This window comes from Meleagris gallopavo, chromosome 12 (assembly GCF_905368555.1).
Source record: "Meleagris gallopavo chromosome 12, MGAL_WU_HG_1.1, whole genome shotgun sequence".
Classification (NCBI taxonomy): Eukaryota; Metazoa; Chordata; class Aves; order Galliformes; family Phasianidae; genus Meleagris; species Meleagris gallopavo.
Genome location: NC_139415.1, coordinates 18338732 through 18360276, shown reverse-complemented (window position 1 = coordinate 18360276; position 21545 = coordinate 18338732). Strand labels below are relative to the sequence as shown.

The following is a 21545-nucleotide window of genomic DNA, read 5'->3' as shown; positions in this document are numbered from 1 at the left end:
ACCTGCGATATAAGCAACATGGCGTTGGTTTGAGTCTTACTGACCACAAAGAAGCCCCTTGCCAAGTGGGTAGCATTTGCTCCCCCTTGGGTTTATTGGAGCCTGTGGGTAGCACAGATAGGTAGGAGAGAAGCCCACCCCACCTACATGCAGGTCTCACTTGCAGGCAGTGGTAGAAATCTCACAGAACCCCCAAGAGGATTTCAAAGTGTTAGAGCCTGTGGAAGCCTGCAAGATTAGTGGACAGTAGGAGAATGGAGCACTACAAATTCTTTCTGTGACTCTCCTCTGCCCCAACAACCTGAGCATGGCTTTACTCATGAGTTTTTCCCGTTTAAAAAATGCTCGTGCCTACGATGCCAATGAGAAATGTTAATGCACACAAATATCTGCCCTACAGTGGACCCTTTTAAAACAAATCTAACAGTGAATGACTTGAATAAGCCTCTGAATGTTAAATGGCATCATTATAAGGATATTAAAAGGTCAGGCAGTCAAGGCCTCTTGGTAAACTGAAGTTAATTTCTGAATCATATTCACATAGTAATGCCCTTTTTATAATGGTGAATAAATCACATCAGTAACAGTTGTTAATAACTAACTGCCAAGTATCTGGTGCTGTATTAAATATCCTATTTGTCAACTTAAATATTTCCTGCTGCACGGTATAAAATGCAAATCGGATGCTAATAGCTAGCTTTACTTAGTAAAAGGGGAACGTTCACCAATTACAGTGCTTAATTTTCTTCAATAATTTATTCTTTATCATCACTTCTGCAAGACAGGAAGGAACTTTCCTATCAATTTGTACTTCTCCAGTATGTGCTAACATTTTCAATAAGTAGTAATTATAAACTATCCATACAGTAAACATGTTACATTCATTTCCATAAATATTATCAACAGATCAGTAGTAGCAAACGTGCTTTGAACCTTGTTTGAGTTGGATTTTGGATTCATGGCTAAAGTTTTGCCCCCACAATAGTTGGCTAGGCTCTGTGAGGAGAGCAGGGATTATTGCTATCCAAGGGCCGCTCAACAGCACAGAAAAATGAACTAGCCACTCTGAATCCAGACCTGATACCACATCTGTGTTTCTCAAGCTCAAAGTCAAGGGCAGCACTATCTGGAACCTTGGCTGATGCACAGAGAGGCAGAAGGCAAATTAGACTGAAGGTGGACCATAAAGCAGCTGAGGTGGAAAAGCACAGAAGCGAAGATGTAGTGCCATAGCACGTCTGCATGGGCGAGAACAAAGCTTGTGTTATGACAGTGCATACAGAATGGGTTGGGCATTTAATAGCAGATAAAGCAAACATAAGCAGTCACTGTCACAGGACAAATTCATTACACCCTGGCAGATTCAGACAAACCACACAGAACGTGGGATAGCTTGTATGTTCTGCAAAAGTTACTCAGCAAACCTTGTGTTTTCCCTAACATGGACATGATGTACCTGGACGTGGACATCTCAGCCTTATACCCTTGCCTGCAAAACTAATGGCTCTCATCAACAGAGCGGTCTGGCGGCCCTAATGTGAAATAAGGGAAGAGGCCCTTTTCTCCCCTTCCCTCACCACCTGCCTGATTCTCTCCTTCAACACTGTACAGGAGGAGAGCTACTAATACCTACTTCAGCATCCAACCCCAGCCCTTCTATAGATATGTGATCAGTCACAGGTGCATTTTACAATGATGATATCATTGCACGTTTTGCTTTCTTAAAAACAAGGGTAGATCTCCACAGCCCTGACCATGATGGGGAGGAAGACAAACATGGCTACAACCCACCTGTCCACCTCCTTTCATTCTGGGCCCGAGCCTGAGGCTGAACCACCCCTAATGCAAGTTAAAGCAGCCAAATGGTCATTAACGCATGCCAGCTGGGATCACCCCCAAGGATTCTTTTGCTGGCTCAGGAGTATTGCAGAACACAGTATTGTAGCTATGGCCCTTTCTGTCCTGGATATGTCCCAGACCATCGCTAATACAGAGAGAAAGAAAGGAGGATCAGATGGCATGAGATTCCAGCTTTTTCCTAGCAGGGGATTCCCTTTTGCCACGGAAATCCAGAAGTACCTTTCAAACTGCCTTTGTACTGCTACAAAAACATGAGACACAGGGGCTGGGCAACTTCATGTTCATGAGACTGGAACAAGATAATTTTTTTTCAACTTTATTAGTTCAAATGCAAGCCAGATCATTAGTAGTTAGCTGATCAAATTCTTCAATGGAATGATTTCTAAGTCTCTCCCCAGTTTGTGAAGGTCATAAGTGCTCTTTGCAAAGTTACAGCAGTTAATAACAGGCAATGTTTCTGGTAGTCTCAAGCAAGGATGGAAGACCTGAGTCTGGCTGGTGGAGCCGTGTGAAGACAAGAGTTATATAGCTGCTTTATAGTGCTCTTATTCTGGAACTGGCAGTGGGCATCTGTTTGCTGGCTCTATCAGTCTGGCATCTTTCACCAATAATAGATCAATATACGTTCCCAAATGGAAAGAGGTAGCTCATTATATCATACTAAGCACATGTTGGCCATATTGAAGTTAGCAGGTGTCCCTTGAGTGTAATGACCTAAAATTAATTGTAATAAGCAAGGAAAAAAGCACCAGAATCCTTTATATCCATGTCTAAAGGATTCTAATTAGGTAGACTCCACAGTTGATGACTTCTCATTTTCTATGAAGAAGTTACCAGCCTCATGCCAAAATCACATATAGCCACTGCTTTGCAAGTGCTCTTTGGCATGCAGAACATTAACCAAAATCAGTACAGCCAGAGCTGCCATCAGCAGCTGTGGAGACGAACTGAGGAAAACCTCTCATGTTAGAGTAGGGATGGGGTAGAGCGATGCTGTGAAAAAGCAGGATGAGACATTGCTACCTGTAACAGACAACTGAAAAATCTGCTAATAGGGACGTGCAAAAAACAACAAAAACAATTCCTCAGAAACATCAGCATCTCCCTCTTTGTGGCATGTAGTTTTCAAAGCAGTCCAACAGCTCCACAGAGCTAGCGCAGGCAGAACAGACATAGCAGAAGTGCTTTGGACTGCTCTCTGAGCAGAGCAGGCAGAAAGTTCATTTAGGTTCAACTCTAATCCCACCTACTGCATTTCAGCATGATTTTCTTCAAAGTGACACAGAGCAAGTGCCAAAAGTGTCTAGAACACCCTGAAAATCTGAGCTGGGGGTTTGTTGCCTGTTGGATTGTTGTTGTTTTATGTTATGAATATATCTCTGTAGTTTAGAAAGTGATGTCTGTGAGGTCAGGCAGTTAATAACCAGCTGAATTATCATCTCCTCCAGGAAATCAGGAGCCATTAGTAGAAGGCCTGTGCAAAGGTCAAGTGTAAGTAAAGCTAAAACAGTGATGCAGTCTTACAGCTTAACAAATATCTAATACTTGGGTCTATCCTCCTTATTTCAGGATATACACAATAAAGGCATCCTTTAAGGCTGCATGGCAAGTTAGCATAGTTTACACAGCTTCAACTTGAGATCTGGGGACTTCTGGGGACACCTACGTGTTCAGAAATCAAACTGGAGCAGAACTCGCTTGTGAAGTCCAGAAGAGGTATTTGATTTTTCAAACAAAGGAGAGTTCAGAGGTAACCAGATTTGTGTTTTTATACTGACTTATCATCATCAAGAAAAAGTAGAGGCATGGGTTAAGATTTTAGATCTCAAAAGTGGTTTTAGATAAATCTGTGCTAAAAAGAGCAGTTAAAAGCACATCCTACACATCCTACAGGACTTGCTGGCTGTTTTTCCAGGTCTGGAGCTGCTCCGTTACGCAGACTGCGCTTGTGGTTAAGACATCTCCAGTGACCAAAGTCACAGTGATACTGTAATTCTTTACAACCACCATAAAAATGCTTTGGCTTTAAAACATAAACTTGAGAAAGAAATGAAACATAAATTCTTAAACAGTTGCTAAATTATAGCTTTTCTTTATCCAGTATAATTGTTTTTATCTGCATCGAGGATCGATGTCTGCATTATTGTAAAGAGCACACCTGCTATTTTTAAAGAAGTGCTTGAATGACACTGTAAAAATGTCAATTAGTAAAATATTAACTCTACTGGGGTGTTGAGAACAGAGCTCCTTTATTGACTTCTATAACACACAGCACGACTGCTCGGAGCCGCAGCGGTGCGGGCAGGATCCGAGGCGGCCGCCATCTGGTGGCTGCTGCCGGTCGCAGTGGTGCAGCCGGAGAAGTTCAGCTCTTGGGCCCGAGCACCGAACTCTGCCTGAACTCTGCCCTGCTCGATTCAAGACTGGAAGGCGGTTAAGGAGAAAACCGCAGCTCTTGTTTGAAAATAACACGCTGAATTCTGTGAGGAAAAAAAAAAAACAAACAACAACGGGAGTAATTTTAGGATGCATGTGTGAATGCAGAAGAATGCATCCCTCAAAGCATTAATTAAACACTAGCGCCAGAGCTGACTGATGAGCCACTGAGAGCGCATCTCATCTCTAACAGAATCCCATGAGATCTTCTTCCCCACCGTTTCACAGGAGTTACTTCCACTTCGTAGTGTCCTTTGACGACTTCTCTTTTGTGGGCATTTGGGACAGTGCTATCCCTTTGCTCCTTAATAAGCAACGTAACTCGGTGCTCTTTTGCTGTTGCTGCAGAAGGTACGGGGCTGTGTAATCCATCAGACCGCTACAAAAGGTGACTCAAGATCACGCTTCTCCAAATTATCTGACCACACATCTATGGATGTAAGTTTGTGCATTCATTGAGCAGCCCTGCTCAATGAAACAAACTTATTCAGGTGCAGCTCCGTGACAAGCTGGGAGCAGAAAAGCTTCTAGTCAATACTACACAGGAGTTTACTTCAAAGGGCCAAGGCCGTGCTCCTAAAGATCAGTCTGAGAATGGAGTGGGAGGCAGAAGTGGCTCGATCCACATCACACACCTCATGTTTCTCCTCAGACACTGAAAATGCCGCGGATCCACGTCCCTCCCCCTGGGGAACACAGCGATATAACAGCAACGTGTAGAAGGAAACAACACATCGAGGGCATTTGCTTGCTAACAATCGCAATCTTTTAAAATGTTATGAGCAATGCTCATGTCAAATTTATGCTCCATAGCATTTAGATTTTTAAAGACTTCCAGAGTGAATAGCCTGAAACTGAAATACGTGCCAATCTGCCTTCTGCTCCAGAGTCCCCTTTGTGGGAGCATGCAGGGTGAGCACATGTGAGGCCAGGTACTGCAGCATGCAGCTGCTCAGTCTGCAAAGGCAGAAAGATGGTCTCACTTATTTGGCCCTTCACGTTCCTTAAAGAGTTGTATTTATGTGGCGTGTAACTTTACAAAGGATTCAGGGATTTTCAAGTATTCAAATACTCAGACTGTACTGGTAACAGATGTTCAATGATATTTTTAATTTTTAGCTTTACTGAAAATATCATGTATCAGTTGATATTTTCCATAAAATACAACTTTGAAAGAATGCCTGAGTATACTACACTTGCAGGAAATGTATCTGAGCCTTTCAGCTACTGCATTAAAACGGGCACTTCTGAAATTAGTGAGCAAATGTTCTGGGAGTCTAATAGGATTTCTTGTTTGCCAAAAAAAAATAGTGCTTTCAGGAGCACAATCTTTTGTGTAATCTCTCTCTCACAAGACAGATGGCATCATTAATTGCCTCTGTAACTAGTTAAATTTAAAAACCTGTGCTTAAATAATGTTAAAGTTGTGGTACATGCTGACAAACAGGAAATATTAAGGTAGAATCAGTCAGAGAAAAGGGAAGAAAGCCAAGGCAGAACAGAAAGGAATAGTAGAAGACCACAATAAACATTGATTGATTTAATACATCCTTGTTCGTGCCAGGAAATGTCACAACTTTAGTGATTTAGGAAGCATTTCTGCATTTTGGTGAACTCCTAAGTTGAGCAAAGCAATTGGCAAAAGTCCCACTGACTTCAGTGGGTGACGGTGTCACCTCTTGATCTTTATAAAGCAACTTTACATGAAAGTTATTTGATACAGCTCATCCACAGTTCTAATTATAATGCCTATGTAAATACATTTTGGCATTCAAACTTTACTGCAATCTGTATTTCAAAGCTAACATTATTCTGTTTCTCTGGTTTACCACAGTCACCCTATAGCGGAATCATTTACCAGAAGCCCCATTTTCTTTGTGCTTAAAATGGAATACAATTATCACAGCTCTGCCGAAGAGCCAGCTTTTGCCAGTGGATACCATATGCTAACTCTTGGGTTTTAAATACAAGCCCTGTGTTTAAAGCCTTTTCTCATACCACACAAGCCGTGATTTTCAGGCGTCCAGGAGAAAAAGACACCTAAATGGATTCGAGTGCATACAGACACACCCTCTTTTGAAAGTCCAGCCATGCAGCATTGATTATTCCATGAAGAAGAGACATGTTCCCTTTAACAGTTAAACATTTTCTCTAACAGTAAAGGTCCTAAGTGAAGATTGTAGAAGACAACAAACTCGCTCAGATAAGTAGGTGAGTGCACAAACAAAATCAGAAGACCTAAAAGCCAAGGAGATGCTTTGGGAATAAAATAAGTAATTGAGATTTAATGCAGAGATCTTAAATTCACACCTTTATGCAAATGCCCATTTTGAATTTGTAAACACCACTATCAATCACCAACAGTAAATGTTTTACTTTATTTAAAAATGATCTCGCTTTCTTTAGTCTTCAAACACAAGGCCACTACCCAAATACTGAAAGCTGAGCCTCCTCACCCAGATCTTACTTTACTTTTAGTCTGGCATGATGCTTTCCATTTGTACATCTGTCCTAACATTCAACCCTTTTGGCCAGTACCAACCAAATTTGCAATAAAGTAATAATTTCAAATATATTAATCTCCCATGAGATTCCTAAAATAGGCAGCTGGGTAGGGGAAAAAAGCCTTTCTAGTGAGTTGCAATGGGAAAGGCTGTGGGGTGACTTCAGCTGGAGAACATGTGGGAACTTAATTTAAGGTATGAATCTATGGGAAACCTGGCTTCACTGTTCTTAAATTCATTCTGTTTAAAAATAAAACCAGTTGAAGTATTCAAAAATGCCCTTTATTTTCCCAGCATGTGACTTGTGAAAGAACTTAATAGATCACATTATGACAAGGAAATCTGCCCTTATAAATCAAACAAATGCCAGGTTACTGTAGCATAGAAACACGCAAGATGAATATTTGGTACAAACTGTGATCAAAACTGATCATCAGCATTCAACTACATTACAGTCAGACTAGATGATCTTAGTGGTGTTTTCCAATCATAATAATTCTACAGTTATTTCTTTAAATCCATTCTCTTACCTATTTATTCCTTGGCATTGAAAGCAGAGTGCGCTGGGACAGTGGCCACCACTCCTCTGCTTCCCTGCCATCCACCGCAGGCAGCAGCAGATTCTGGAGTCAATGCCCTTCTGCTGTCTTGATTTATTACATTATTTTTTATGTTGTCAAAAGTTCTGATACAGCTGACTGTGGTTTTACTGATGGGCTTGTAAATATTGGCAGGAAGTACTAGGGTCACTTGAATGGTTCTGATTCTGCCATTTAAAAGACCCCATTACTCATCCACACAGAACACTCTCCTGGGCAGGATTGCATGGCAGCATTAATTTAATCCCTTCCACTTTGCTTAGTTATGTCTGTTGTAAGTCACATAGTTCACCACTCCAAAACTACACTGCTTTCCTAGTAGCATTTTCCTTTCTAGGAAATTTGAGGTGCTAACCTTGAAATATCATGATTTAAAATGCTGTATTGTATAGTCCAGACCCCTCAAAACCCATCTCTTCCCACATCAGTGCAACATGTGCCCATGGTGTGAAGATTTCAGGACTGGAGAAACCACGCTGTCAGACACTACTAGAAAACTGAATTTCCTATCTTGTCACACAGTACCTGGATTTGCTGATCTTCTACAAAAACAGTCTGAAATACTCTAAAGCAAACAAATTACTAACTGCACGCACATTTGCGCTGCAGCAGAAAGTGGTGTGTGGCCTCAGGCTGGAATGACATCTCACACTGCTCTGTGAGGTGCTGAGGACTGCTATACTATGCATACAAAGGCTTCACAGCTTCACAAGGGTGAAGATAAAACCTGTCAGAACCTGTGCAGCACGGGTAGAAGCCCTGCCACCACCATCCTATTTGCCAGAAGGAACCATCAATATAATTTCTTCTTTAGATTCATCCTCAAGTTGTATCTGTATTCTTACAGAGACACAGGCTTATTCAAAATCAATTCAAAAACAATCCCTATAATTATTCTTTTGCAGAGCAAAATACAAGAGATTGGAAAATCTTGAAACTCAAATACTCTGTGTGTTCTTGCCATGAATCATCAGCTTAGTGCAGGATGACGTTATTTTTGGAGAAAACGCTCACTGGAAGAAGTATAAATATTATTTTCTTCTCATCCAGCTTTGCAAGAAGCCCTTCAGGCTTTGTCGGGTTGTTTCTCTTTGAGCAAAACATTTAAAAGGTTCCTCGGGTCCAAAGAGCAGAGCAGGTCTAAATTTTTATGTTATTGTTAAATAATCACTGGCTCTACTTACCTCAACGTGCCTCCTCCTCTCCGTGGAGGAGAAATGAAGTGGTCAAAAGGGCAAAGTTTTTTCTGGATAACAGTTTGGAGTCAAGTAGGAAAGCAGGCGTTTCCCCGTCTCAGAGGGACATTATGACACATCGCATCCGATCCACTCACCTGCTGTTCCATTGTTTGTGGATGGATGAAAGTCACAAAATCAACTGAGAAGTAACCAAGCACTCCTTTCGATTTACAGGCTTCTCCAATTTTTAAGCAGAGTGAATTAAGAACTGCTGGATCAACAGAACTTTGTGGAATGGTAGTGCCAGATGATCGCAGAGGTCCGTCAGCATGGAGCTGGTCTCCTGACGACACTACTTTTATGTCGCCCGTCGGCTCTATCAGCATATCCACTGTAAGGTTTGTGACATTTTCTGAGAGTGGGAAGGCTTCTATCACACCACCTAGCAAGAAATGAATTAGCAGTTAAGCTAGTAATCAAATTCACACGTGATGGAGTGCACAGAATGAAACCATCCAGCTCCTGTTGTGCTCAGACATTGCAGGGAGGACTGCTATGGAGATACAGCAAGTAAATAAATGCAACAGGAGCAGCATAGTAGGACCCACAAATCTCTTGAAGACAAAGATCTCCTGTACGTTCTCCATGAACGGTTCAACCAGTGGGTTTTGATCTGCAGATCCTTTGCAAGCAATTCCAAACTTGAACTATATCACATATCTGACAGGAAGAATATGCTCTTGGGCAATATGCTCTTGGGCTGTCTGACAGCACAGCCAGAAGAGCAGTGAAATGACATTATTGGGACCTTTGGTGAGCGGTGTCTCCTGCTAGGAAGTAGTCTTGGAGACTGCCATCCTTACAATGGTCTGACATGCATCGCCTGCCTTTTAGTATTCATCCACATGAGGAACTTGGTACATAGAAAAGCTGACAAATTCTAGCATGGTTGTCTGTAGGAAAATCACAAGTGTTCTGGCGTGGTGTTCTGGATTTGCTATTACTGAATGCAGTGCCACAAGCTTAGGATAAACTCATATGTAACAAAAAAACTGCCTTTATGTTAATGGGCACAGTTTTTCCCCCAAATATGTTCAAAGCTTTGCCTCATTTTTGTCTCTTCCACAGACAAAGGGATGTACAAAACGTGTATATCCACAGTATACAGAACAGTGGGCAGAAATCATAGAAAATTACCACCCTAAACACAAACACTGCACTTCTTCAGTCTAAAATTTGGCATAAAAATACAGGCACAAAACCACGTTACCAGAGGATGCTAATATATCTCTGACACTTGCAGAGTCCAAGCGATAGTTTTGTTTGCACTGCCTGTAATGGACAAACCTGGGCTCCCTTCCGAGCTCCTCATCAGTTGGATACTGCAAAGGTGCCATGACAGAGTTAACACAGGAAGCGCTGATGAGGTCTCAGCACCACGCAAACAAAACTTTCAGCTCTCAGACTGGAACTAACCGAGGATTATTGAGTCAGAATTGTGTGAGAAAGGTAAGCCAGGATTAAAAAAGGTTAAATTCTTCAATGAGATGTACGACTGATAGAATAGTCGCCTACAATTCATTCGCAAATGAACGTTTGAAGCGTAATGGAGAAATAAAAGGAGATAAATATTTAAATGGGCCCAAGATTAACAAGAATATGGCATACAATATGGTATAATTACTCCTTATAACACTTAACAGCGACTTTGCAGTCTTATTTACCTTGACTAAGAAATGTTTGGAGGAATTTTTCCCATGTAGGGAATCGTTTCTCATTGACTGGCTGTACGTGCTGTGCTAAAAGGCCCGGCAGCTCCTGGGAGATCTTCACCAAAGCTGGCTCCTGCAGAAACAAATTAAATAGAACCACAAGCAATTTTACTACAGAAATGAAAACTGCTTGTGGGGTGATTAAAAACCAGGCCTCCAACAGGCAAAAAAAAAAAAAAAAATGTGGTTACTGTTTACCCACAGTAAGGAATCCTTTTTTTAATTTTTCTGCTTACTACTCTTCCCTCCTATTGCAAATTGTTCTTCTCTGAAAGACAGTTCCACCCCCTGCCTTCAGCGTAGCATCTATTTCATTATAATTTATATCAATAATTTGATCTGGCAACTGAAAATGCTAAGCACTTGGTAACTGCTTAGTGATCAATACCAGCAGTCAATAACTTCTACACTGTTTATATTTCGAAACTGAGCATACTGAAATAGTCACATACACCAGACGTACTGTTACTGGCTCTCTTTGTGCTTAAGCTGTTTTATAAGTGGAAACACCCTCTAGTTACAATAAATAAATAAATGAGGGAATAATCAAACACAAGTTTTTAAAATGTTTCATTCTCCAGCTTGTAATAAATTCAGAAGTGTATTTGTGCCTTTATCTATGGTAGAATTTGATCAGTCATATTATAGATGACAAACTAGCTTTTTCCTTGTATCAAGTTCTTCGCTATGTTATCACACAAACAAACCAACCCCATTAAATACAGAAACTAACTGCATTGCTTTTACTGCTCAAAACCGTCCCAGAAGTACACAAGCATATAAAGTGCAAGGACCCTGACTCTATTGCTTCGGGCTCCTTTCCTTGCTGCTTCATAAGCATTCTCCTGCTTCCCTTGGGTCTCTTTGCTTCTATTTTACATCCTCTCTCTCTACCATCCTGTGCTTCAGAAGATGACCAACTCTTCCTTTGATCTTGGCACCATCCTAAGCCAAAATCATGCTATCAGGAGCTCCAGAGGAACACGGTAAAACCTTATGGCTAACATCTAGGAACTGGAAAAAAAAAGAAACATTCTCTTTTTACACATCAGTGAATTTAAGGATATTGGCTTTGTAGTGAAGCACATGATGTAATGCAACCAAAACTACAAATTGATAATAATCTTGCTGCAATTTATCTAACAGAATGAGGAGGACGTGCCAATAATGAAGGTATAGATTCCATGTATAGCAGACCTAGATACATCTTGTTCCTGGGCACAGTCTGCCTGTGAGACTTTGGAAGGTGACTTTCTTATGGGCTGCCCAGCCACAAAAAGGGGGGTGGGGCTCTTGTGCCCTCAATGAGGAACTGATGGTGATCAATGTGGTCTCTTATCATACACTACAGACAAAGAAAGTGGTTGACTTTAAATACCTCAGAGAAAAATGTTAATAAATAGCTTAAGTCAGTACACCAATATACTAAGCACATACAGGTTTATAGCAAAGACAAAGGATCACATAAAGAGCAAGAACCAAGTTCAAAATTTACCCAAATTCAGGTCTTACACAGATAGTTTCCTTACAAAAACAAATCTGTAACAAGAAATTAAGGGGTCTGATACCTCGTCTGACTGAAACAACAGAAAAGTGAACAAATATCAGTTGGCCTTGTCTTGTTTTGTATTCATGCTGAAATATTGTTAAGGCAAGAAGTTGCAAGATCAGGTGGTTTGTTGCACACTGAAAATAAATACAGCTCTGAAGAGAGGATCTGAGTCATGATGAATGACGTGGAGCTGCTGACCTACACAACGGTTTGCACCTGTCAGTGCATTCAGCAATACCTCTGTCACACCGAGCCTCATCCCTGAGCCCTAATGCCTTCGGGTATTGTGCAATGAACTTTACTGGTTCATAAAAGGAGGCTGCTGGCAAGGCAGAGAGCATTCACTTCACCTGTACGTACAGGAACATCATATGCCACCACTGTCTGTCCACATGAGGGACCTCAGAGAAGACTCGTGCAGTCCTTCCTCACCAACCTCAGTGCTTCTTGCGTCAGTGAGGTCAATTAGCACTGAAGGGAGTGCTGAGGATGAGATCAGAGCCTGGCAGGCTCCATCAGGACAAGCTGACTGTAAAACGTGCAGGCATCCAAACCAGCCACCTTACTGTTTTTTTGTTTTATTTTTTTTTTAAACAGAAATAACTAATCCAAGGAAATCTGAGAAACGTTCTGGCAAGATCAAACCCATTGTAGCAGTGCTTTTAACAAGGCATGCCTGGATAATCAAGGTATTCACAGAAGGGAGGCAGGCAGCCGCTTCATAAGGATCAGCACCTGGAGTTCCAGCTGAAGGTTTTTTTTTGCAATGGTAAGCTCTAAAAAGGCAATAATCCTGATTATAGGGAGTTTTAGTAGGCAAACACCAGCCCGGATCCAACATTCCCTCACGAAGGCAAACCTTTTAAAAGGATCAGCGCTCTGTAGGCTAATTTCATTTAAATGGGACGGTATCTCCAGCAGAGCTTACTGATGTTTCATTTCTTGATGTGGCCCCAAACAATTCAGAATCATAGGCTGAATGTAAACAGGGAGCATTTGTTTGAATCTTTCAGCTGATGTTTCTTAGCACCAGCAAAACACAAGCAGCCCAATACTGTTTACATTGTTTGGAAACCTTTAAATCTGTCCATATGTTTTGCACCTTTTTATAATGATGAGTAAGCATGAAAAATTGACACCTTTTTCCCTCTAAACACAAAATAATTTCTCACCCTTCTGCATGCTGAATTTTAAAAGGCTTTTTTAGAGTAGCAGTTGCAACAAAAAAATAGGACCAAATGTGGCATATGTTGAAGGCACTGATTGGAAATCTTCTTGAGAGAGATCAGTCAACAAAGAAAAGCCTGTTGAGAAGATAAGTAAATAAACAGAAAGAAGAAATAAAGTTAGACCTAGGAAGAAAGACCTAGGGACATAAAGAGGCTGCCGAGCAGAATGCATGAGAAAAACCTGGGGCTTTTTAGCTAAAAATCAGATGGAAAGGAAATTATTTAGACCTTGCAAGCAAATAGAGTGAAGAAAGTGACTCCAAATAAGTAAAGCTGACTGGGCCAAAGAAGAACAAAATGACAGATCCTCAGCAATACAAAGTACCCGTTCTTTGTTGAAGTCAATGAAGCTATGGCAATTTATGCCACTCCAACGGCGCTATGACAATTCACACCATTTATACAGCATATCCTTTATATTGTGATCACTGGAGCTATGATAACTTATTCCAGCTGCCTTGATGTGAACTGCTGCAGCCCAGCTTATCCTTATGATCTCAGCAATACCAGCAAACATGGCAATATTAGAAAGGTCCGGTAGCTGCTTTTGAACTGCAGTCCAAATGCATGGAATTATTTTCTGTTTTGCAAACTGAACCAAAATGACATTTCCTCTAATTCGTACAGGTACCTGCTGACCAGAACCACAATCTGCCCTGCTGAACAAAACTATTTGAAATCCTTATCGCAACCAAAACGTTTTCAGATGTGACATACCGACTACCCCACCTACTTAAAAGTTTGCAACCTGATTTAATGCCCGAGCGTTTAATTCTAAACTGCAAATTTTAAAATTAAAAAGTGCCATTTTTGCCTTCCATGAGCTGGAAAAGTACGTTCTGATAGAAGGTAACATCATGTAAAACAGCCATCATTACCAAGTAACACAAATGTTTTTCGTATGTAAAATTGCTTTGTAAAATATTTGCTCCATCTGCTGAAAGTAGCAAAGACAATTTTCCCTGATAGCTAATGGCCCATTTCAGCTGTATGGCAAGCGATTCGCCGTGGCTGCGACTTGCATTAAGTAGAATGGCGAAAACAGTGCACAGAATTCTCCACTTATGCAGTATTATCTACTCACTGCTTCCTGAGAGCCCGTCCCTCATTACCACGGCCTTCGCTTTGGATCAGCACACAGGACTAGGGTTGCTTTGACTCAAGAGGCTTTTTGTCAAACCGAGGCACATATGCTACGCTTCAATCTAAAAGCACAAAACAGCCACTTTCCTTGACGACGAGAACAAGAAGGTTAGTTCTCTTTCAACTTTCCAGCACTTAAACTGCTGTTCCTTTTTTCACACCACATGGGGCCATGGTTTTCTCTTCTGGCTCATGCTGTCACTCTGCACGCTGAGGATTTCAATATATAAAGATCAAGCACTTCTTTTAATTCTAAATTCAGTTACACACGCACGCACACAAAGCAACAAACGCTGGCCGAGTCCAAAACACCCCTCCCGATTGCTTCGGGTTCATTGTACACTCTGCTACTTACCATACCTCTATTGAAAAGCACATGTTTACATTGTGCCCCAAACTACTTCAACATCTGCTAGCAGACCAATAAAAGATAAATAAACCAGGATTGTTTAGAAGGAGAGATCCTTTCTATTTCCTCTGCACGCTCCCGAACTGGCAGCAGCAATATGCTGTCGAGATCCCCTTTTGTAGATGTCATCTCAGAGAACAATGTATGCAGGGAAATCAAAGACAAAACCACCGCAGCAAGAAGGATCCTGAAAGCTCCGTCAAACAATTCTGTGGGTTTACGCACAGCGCGTTAATTGGAGATGAAGACAATTTCATTAAATAATTTTTTTTTCCTACTCCAAAAAAATACCCTATGTGCACTGCTATTTTATGCCTAAAAGTATCTATTTGGCAAGAAAGTGGCCTTCATTTTTCAAGGCTCCCCACCTGTACCTTCAGAGTGAGGAAAACGTGACACAATTTTCCTACTTTCCTAAAAGCCGTTAAAGATATATCTCATGTTTATGTCAAACACAATATTTGGGTTCGGCAGTCTGGGTTGATTCCCCTCATACATAACGAGATAGCCAATACTTGGGTGCATCTTTTCCAAATTTTAATCAATCCCTGAAAATACACCATCAATTCAGATACCCTCAAATTAATAACATTTTCCTAATTAGTTTCTTTTTGCATGTTTCAAACTCCAAAAATTTTGCTCACTTTCTTTTTTTTGCCTTCATTTCTGGCTCTTTTCTCCAAAGAAAGGATTCCAATGAATTCCAAACAATGCCATTTCAGAAAGAAAACACGGCACCGTACGGATTATCCGCAGTCACTCACCAGGAATGTTATCTAAATTGCTGAGCTGTAACGCAGAAGGAATTGTCAGACAAAACCTGCGCTGCATTTTGCAAACAACACACACTTAAACTTTCTTAGAGCTGCCTATGCGCTCCTTTTTGGATTTTAGCAAAACAAACATTTTTAAAATAATCCAAGCAGGCATTTTATTGCGTGAGAGAACATTAACGGATTTCAGACTTCTTTAGTGCTCTTGCTTTATCCTCTCCCTTCCACGCTGTTATTGCTAAAAACTGGCAGTTAAATTCAATTGATTCAAAATATTCGGGATCCATATGGCCTCAAACCCTGGAGCTGAAGTTCTGATATTGCCTCACTGCTGTTTTCCAGCATTTGCCTCTACTCTAGTCCCCAGATGGTGGAAGTAACATTTAAACCTCCTTTCCTCTGCCTTGTACAATAGACCTTGGCACCATTTCAACTGTTTACTCCGGTAATTAACAGCACTGATACCACAACAATTACAACTCCTACAATCTTAACACAATAATGCTATGAATTAGTGAGAGCTAATGGCTGGAAGGTATAGTGGTTCCAGACTGCGAGATCTGTGCATTTTTAGAATAAAATAAAAGGTACAAACAGCACGCTTGCGGTAGACAATGATTACCTAGTAATTAGTTTACACAAAGCTTCCTATTTAATGGCAAAACGCTGTAATTAACGCGTGACAGAAAATCAAAGGGTACTTTGTAAGCATATGAAAAATTAACACTGCAGGCCTATAGCTTTATGTACTGATTAGAAGCATATTAAATCAATAGGACATACACACCAACAGCTTGCATATCTGATTATTTCCACTCTCAGGAATGGATGTCGTGGCTTCCATTTAAGCAAGGACTACAATTGTCAGGCTTTGGTTTGCTTAGGATTTAGGAAGCACCCAAAACACCGCTTCGGCAGCTACACAGAGATACCAATAAACTGAGTAAGAAGAGCACTGCAGATAGCTTAAATATTCACTATCTGCAGACGACTTAGGATACATTGCTGACAGAGCACTGTTCATAGCAGGAAACAACCTGCAACTGTTAAGCTTCACCAACAATCAGGTCCTCCTTGAAGCCTTAGGGAATCTTTCTCTTTTTCTACTAAATATCATATTGGACAGAAGAAATTTTAAAAGCTTGTCAGAAATCTGCAAATGTACCTTCTGTGTTTCTGCCACAGATCCTGGCCCTCTTCAGGCTGGAAAAATCTGCACACCTACAACTGTGTGCAAACAAGGGCAGCACGGCAGAGCCTTACTTCTGAGCCCCTCTGCTCCACATGGTTCAAAACCAGTCAGAAATCAGTGTGCTGATGGTGCCATGTTTCTGTGTCTCTTTGACAATACTGTGAGTGGTTTTATTTTGAGCTGTCTATAAGCACGCTCTTTAATCTGAATTCTTCCTTCAGTAAAGAAAGAGAATACGGTACATAAGCTTCAGGTTTCTTACAATGAATGCAGCTCATTCAACCAGCTAAAAGCTTCTTCATCCTGATTTCCAGGCAACTGCAAAGTTTATCTAATTACTTATTACAGGGCATTTGAATGTCGACCAAAACCACTTAAATTTAAAGAAAAACCCATAATTTCATAGCATTTTATCTTGGCCTTTGAAACTGTAATTTTTCAGAGGCAATCCGTGCACAATCCTGAAACCAGGATCGGAATATCGCTTCGTGCAACTCAGATCAAAAGTTGGATTTTCTGGATTTGTTGCCTTTTGAAAAGATTTTGATTTTCTATTATGCATTTTAGTGAATTAACCAAGATATGGTCTATAGGGAAAAGAAACCGTGACAAAAGAGGGCGACACAAATGGAGACAACGAGATTCAAACACTCGAACATTTAAAACAGGAGGCTGCCCAAGCACATTAAATAGCTTTTCCTCTTCTACAACAGATACTTAACAGAGACTTTTGAAATGGCTGCGTAGCTACGGCCAATTACAATGGCTCATTCAAGAGATATTTGTTGCCTGGTTTTGTGTTCTATTTTTGTACTTCAGCTCTTTTCCTCTTTATCCCCACACATCTCTCCTTTTTTTTCAGTCTGATTTTACTTACCTTAGGGTTGCTGCTAGGTAAACTCACAACACGTTGCTGATGCTGGTGGTTAAGTAGGAGATGCAGAGTAACAAAAGTTAATTCTGAAATTAATTTGACTATTGTTGGAAGAACAGAAGAGGTGGTGTTAACAGCAAGGCAGTGTCATCCTGCATCCAAAAGGAAGCGAACTGCAAGTGACTGAGGTTGAGTTAGGAGGCACTGCAGACTTGAACAGCCTGCTGTCTATTCCAAAACAAGACAAACACCTCTAATAACACACATTATAAATTATGAGTTAGGCTGTGTGAGGTCAGCTTAGCCTCGAACCTTACCTCTGCCAGCGGCCACAGGTGGGTGCCCAGGTAACAGCATAAAAGCAGAACAGCTTATTCATTACCCATATACTCTGCCACCCCCACCATTCAGCAACTCACAGTTCAGAACCCCCCTAAGCCAGATACAGTCAGCAATTTTAATAACCAGTAGTTTTCTCTTCCAATAATTTATACAGTCTCTCACCAAGGATCCATATAAACATAAGTGAGATTTTCCCCAAATCCTGGAAAAATGTTAACTTTAAACAAAATATTCTGGCTTTGTAGCGTGCTTCGGAATACTATCTTCTAGTGAGCATTAGGGCTATCTTCCTGTAGGTATTTCAAATGCTCTCATCCAATTGTCCTACATACCTTCCTTCTCTATTGCATTTTCATGTACGCTACTAGTAGCAGAACCACTATTTCTGCTATGAATGGACTAACTGAAGCTTGAATTGGTATGGAAAATAGGTTGGAAAATCATGACATAATGGCATAAGAGCATCTGCAGCACAGATATATGCATTTATTAAAAGGTTACAGAACTGAATTTATTTGCCTCCCCAAATAATTATTCACATTGCAAGATACCTTCAAACAGATGAAGTTTCTCAGTACTTTCTGACCTTTTTTGGTTACAACTGGGGTCAGATTCTGATTTTCACACTGACAAATACCTTTTGAAATGGCCCCCAACTGCCAAATGAGCATACATGGTGGCAGCAGTTCTCTTGATATTGAACACAGTTCAAATCTGGGCCTCAGGATGACATTTTGATCAGCTGGCAGACTTATGCCAGCCTTCAGAAGGATGATGGCCTTACAGACACATTCAGCATAGTTTGTGAGTTCTATTCCTTATGCAGCTGCAAAATAATTAATCGCTCGGATAACTCAGCTGCTGCAATACGTTAACAAGGTAAAATACATCAATAATCTTGCCCCACATTTTTGCATGCCCAGTGCTGTATTTGAAATGAGGAACCTAAAATCAGTCTCATTTTCAGATGGAATCGATTTTTACACAATTCAAACTCAAAAACTACATTATTTTTTAATACCTTGCCTACGACATACCAATGAGAAAAATTTGGGTATCGTGTCTTAAACTGCTATGCAAATGATGCTATTTGTAAGTATTAACATAATTTAGTGCTTACAGTCATATCCTCCTTTCTAATAATTCTACCAGAACGGAGAGTCTTTTCACTGTACTCTTAGCCTGCAGGATAGTCTTTCATCAAAAAGCTGAATATTTTAATAACCTGCCAGCATATGTTTTGTATGTGGCAGCCTATGCCGATGACACAATATCTTCATTATCCAAAGAAGCAAGAGTACATACTGTAATAGGACGTTAAAGGATGCCCGTGCTCATAAACTAACGCTTCGATGTTTAAACGTGTATCATTACAATGGTATTCCTTAACAAAGGATGATTTTAATCCTCTGCTCTCAATGGCAATACTCAAAGGAGACTGCAATTCATTCATTATATATGAAAAAGGTCTCCTATGTGAGAAAAGAGGGCTAATCTCAGAAGGCAGAAACACTTGAACATACGTATTCAAACAAGACACTGAAAATTGCAGCAAGTTTCGCTCTGCTAAAGCTCACTTGAAAACTGGTCTGGACATATAGAAGTTTTCCTGCTGACACTAGAAAGTTAAATCAAATGCATCACTCCATATATAGTTTCCAACATACGACAAATTATTATGTTTTAGGGCTTCTGAAGGATTGGCTCCCAGCTGCATCAAATCCTAGCATAAGCAGAGTATGAAAGAGAAAGCAGAGAAAGCTGGCTATCACTATGTCCCTTTATTCAAAGTCACTTAGCCATGGAAGAATTAGGAACGCTAATATAACTCTAAGTAGTAACGCTTGCAAAGGGAACTTATATCCGCAAAGAACTAGACTCTGTGAAACTGCATTTCATCATGTCTTCTTGTCTTCTCCCTCCAGTTCTGACGGTGGGAGCAGGATGAAGCCGTGATCTGGTAGCTTCATGTTCCAGATTGCTCAGTGCCACACTGTTCTTCCACCAGGGCAGCTCTCCAGTGCTCTGCGTTGTATTGCCTGCCTTGTGCAGAGTGAGGGATCCTTAGCGCTTAGGAGAAATTAGCGCTTCAGTTTTACACGATAAGCTCTGTTTTGTTATGTAGAATTATTTGGTAGCTGTCAAATGCCACAGAACTGTAAGCAGCCCAATTCGAAATTTTAATATGCAATATAATTCAATAAAAAATTTCAAAACAGTTTTGATTGAATTAAAAAAAAAAGATCAAGAGAGCTGTAATGAGTAGTTTATGTAAATTAAACAATTCTTTCTGTACACATTCCTTCTGGCTTTAAAACCATTACGTGAGGAATGAATCTGGCACTGCATACAGAAATATTAAATGCTTACTGAAATTAACATGTTTAAATACCAATGAATATTTAAAGTACAAATAGTTCTCCGAATACCAGAACTAATGAACTCATTTCAGATCAATTTTTCTGTGGTTGAGATGCATCGTCTTACAACCTCTCTCCAGCATATGGATTCTTACCCATCTCGTAGTTCATGAGTTCATGCCATCCTGTTTCCCTCAGTGAAGTATTTACACACTCCCCCTCCTTACCTGAACGCCTGCTGTAATGAAACATGCAGGAGCCTAATGTTCTCAGATACCTGGAGTGTTCTGTTTTATACAGATGAAAACTGCTAACAGGTTTAAAAGTTATCAGTGAGGAAAGATGTACAGAAGTAATAATTCTTAGCAAAACAGAATAAAAGTTACCACTCTGTGGTTTCCAAGTGACTAGTATTGTTCACCATATTAGTTCAATGCTTTTGTTCCAATAATTCCAATCTACCTATGTAGCTGTAAGGCTTTCACCACCTATAGAAACTAAACGCTTTGTACTGAACTCGTTCCACAGTTGGATTTCAGACACTTGCTTATATTTGAGGCTTTATCTTTACTTTAATTTGAATTACTGGTGCCTACTAGTTCATACAATCTACTCTGAACTTTGCAACATCAGCTCTTACCTGTGTCTTAGACTAAAGGGTTATGGTGAGGAACAACCCCAGCAGGCTATGAAGAAGCCGGGACACCAATCAAGATTCCTTTCTTACTTACATGTGCCCACTTCTTACTCCATGTCTCAGGGCTGTGCTTCTGACGTTCCTTTAGAACCCAGTGGTAGCACTCCAAATGTAAGATAATATCACAGAAGGCAGTGCCATTTCCTCCAGATTCGTCATTCATTTTAAACAGCCAGCGCTGCACTTCCATGTTGTCCACAACCAGCTGGCTGAGAGCACTGATCAGCTGTGGAGCACACAACGACACAAAGAGCTTCTGTACTGGGACAATATCTCACTGGTCCTTGCTTTAGACTCCCTGTTCCCAAACATTTAGAAATGTATTTCCCAACTATGGTTTCTGTTTCTCAGAGCTACTCGGATTGCTGTTATTTCAGATACTTAGCAAAAGCTGAATTCTTCTTTGATTAAGAATTTATGGTCTTCGTGCTGTATTGAGCCCACTTGGGCAGAGAACCTGCCAGCAACAGAGCACCATGGAGAGAGGTATTCTGCAGAGATCTGCCTGTCCAGGCTGTTCTGTCACATCAAAATCTCAAGAAATGTCTCTGGCAGGGAATAGCATGGAGCGGGCTGCACTGTTTGCAGAATCAGAGAAACAGTTGTGCCAGATTCCAACACCAGC

The 21545-nt window shown here is 40.7% G+C and overlaps 1 protein-coding gene and 1 long non-coding RNA gene across 4 annotated transcripts in view; both read right to left on the bottom strand.

Annotated features, from left to right (window-relative positions):
• Nucleotides 1–21545, bottom strand: part of IQCH (IQ motif containing H) — a 60479-nt gene that overhangs the window by 10571 nt on the left and 28363 nt on the right. For all 3 annotated transcript variants that reach the window (XM_085234064.1, XM_085234065.1, XM_085234066.1), the window contains 3 exons: nt 20955–21146; nt 10302–10422; nt 8733–9019 (listed from right to left, as the gene is read on the bottom strand). In XM_085234064.1, coding sequence (XP_085090190.1) covers nt 8733–9019; nt 10302–10422; nt 20955–21146 — 600 coding nt within the window. The remainder of the gene's footprint in view (nt 1–8732; nt 9020–10301; nt 10423–20954; nt 21147–21545) is intronic.
• On the bottom strand, nt 4093–8726 carry LOC146543570 (uncharacterized). Its single transcript, XR_014885943.1, has 2 exons — nt 8584–8726; nt 4093–4340 (listed from the first exon to the last, which is right to left on the bottom strand). It is a non-coding gene; the product is annotated as an uncharacterized LOC146543570 (long non-coding RNA).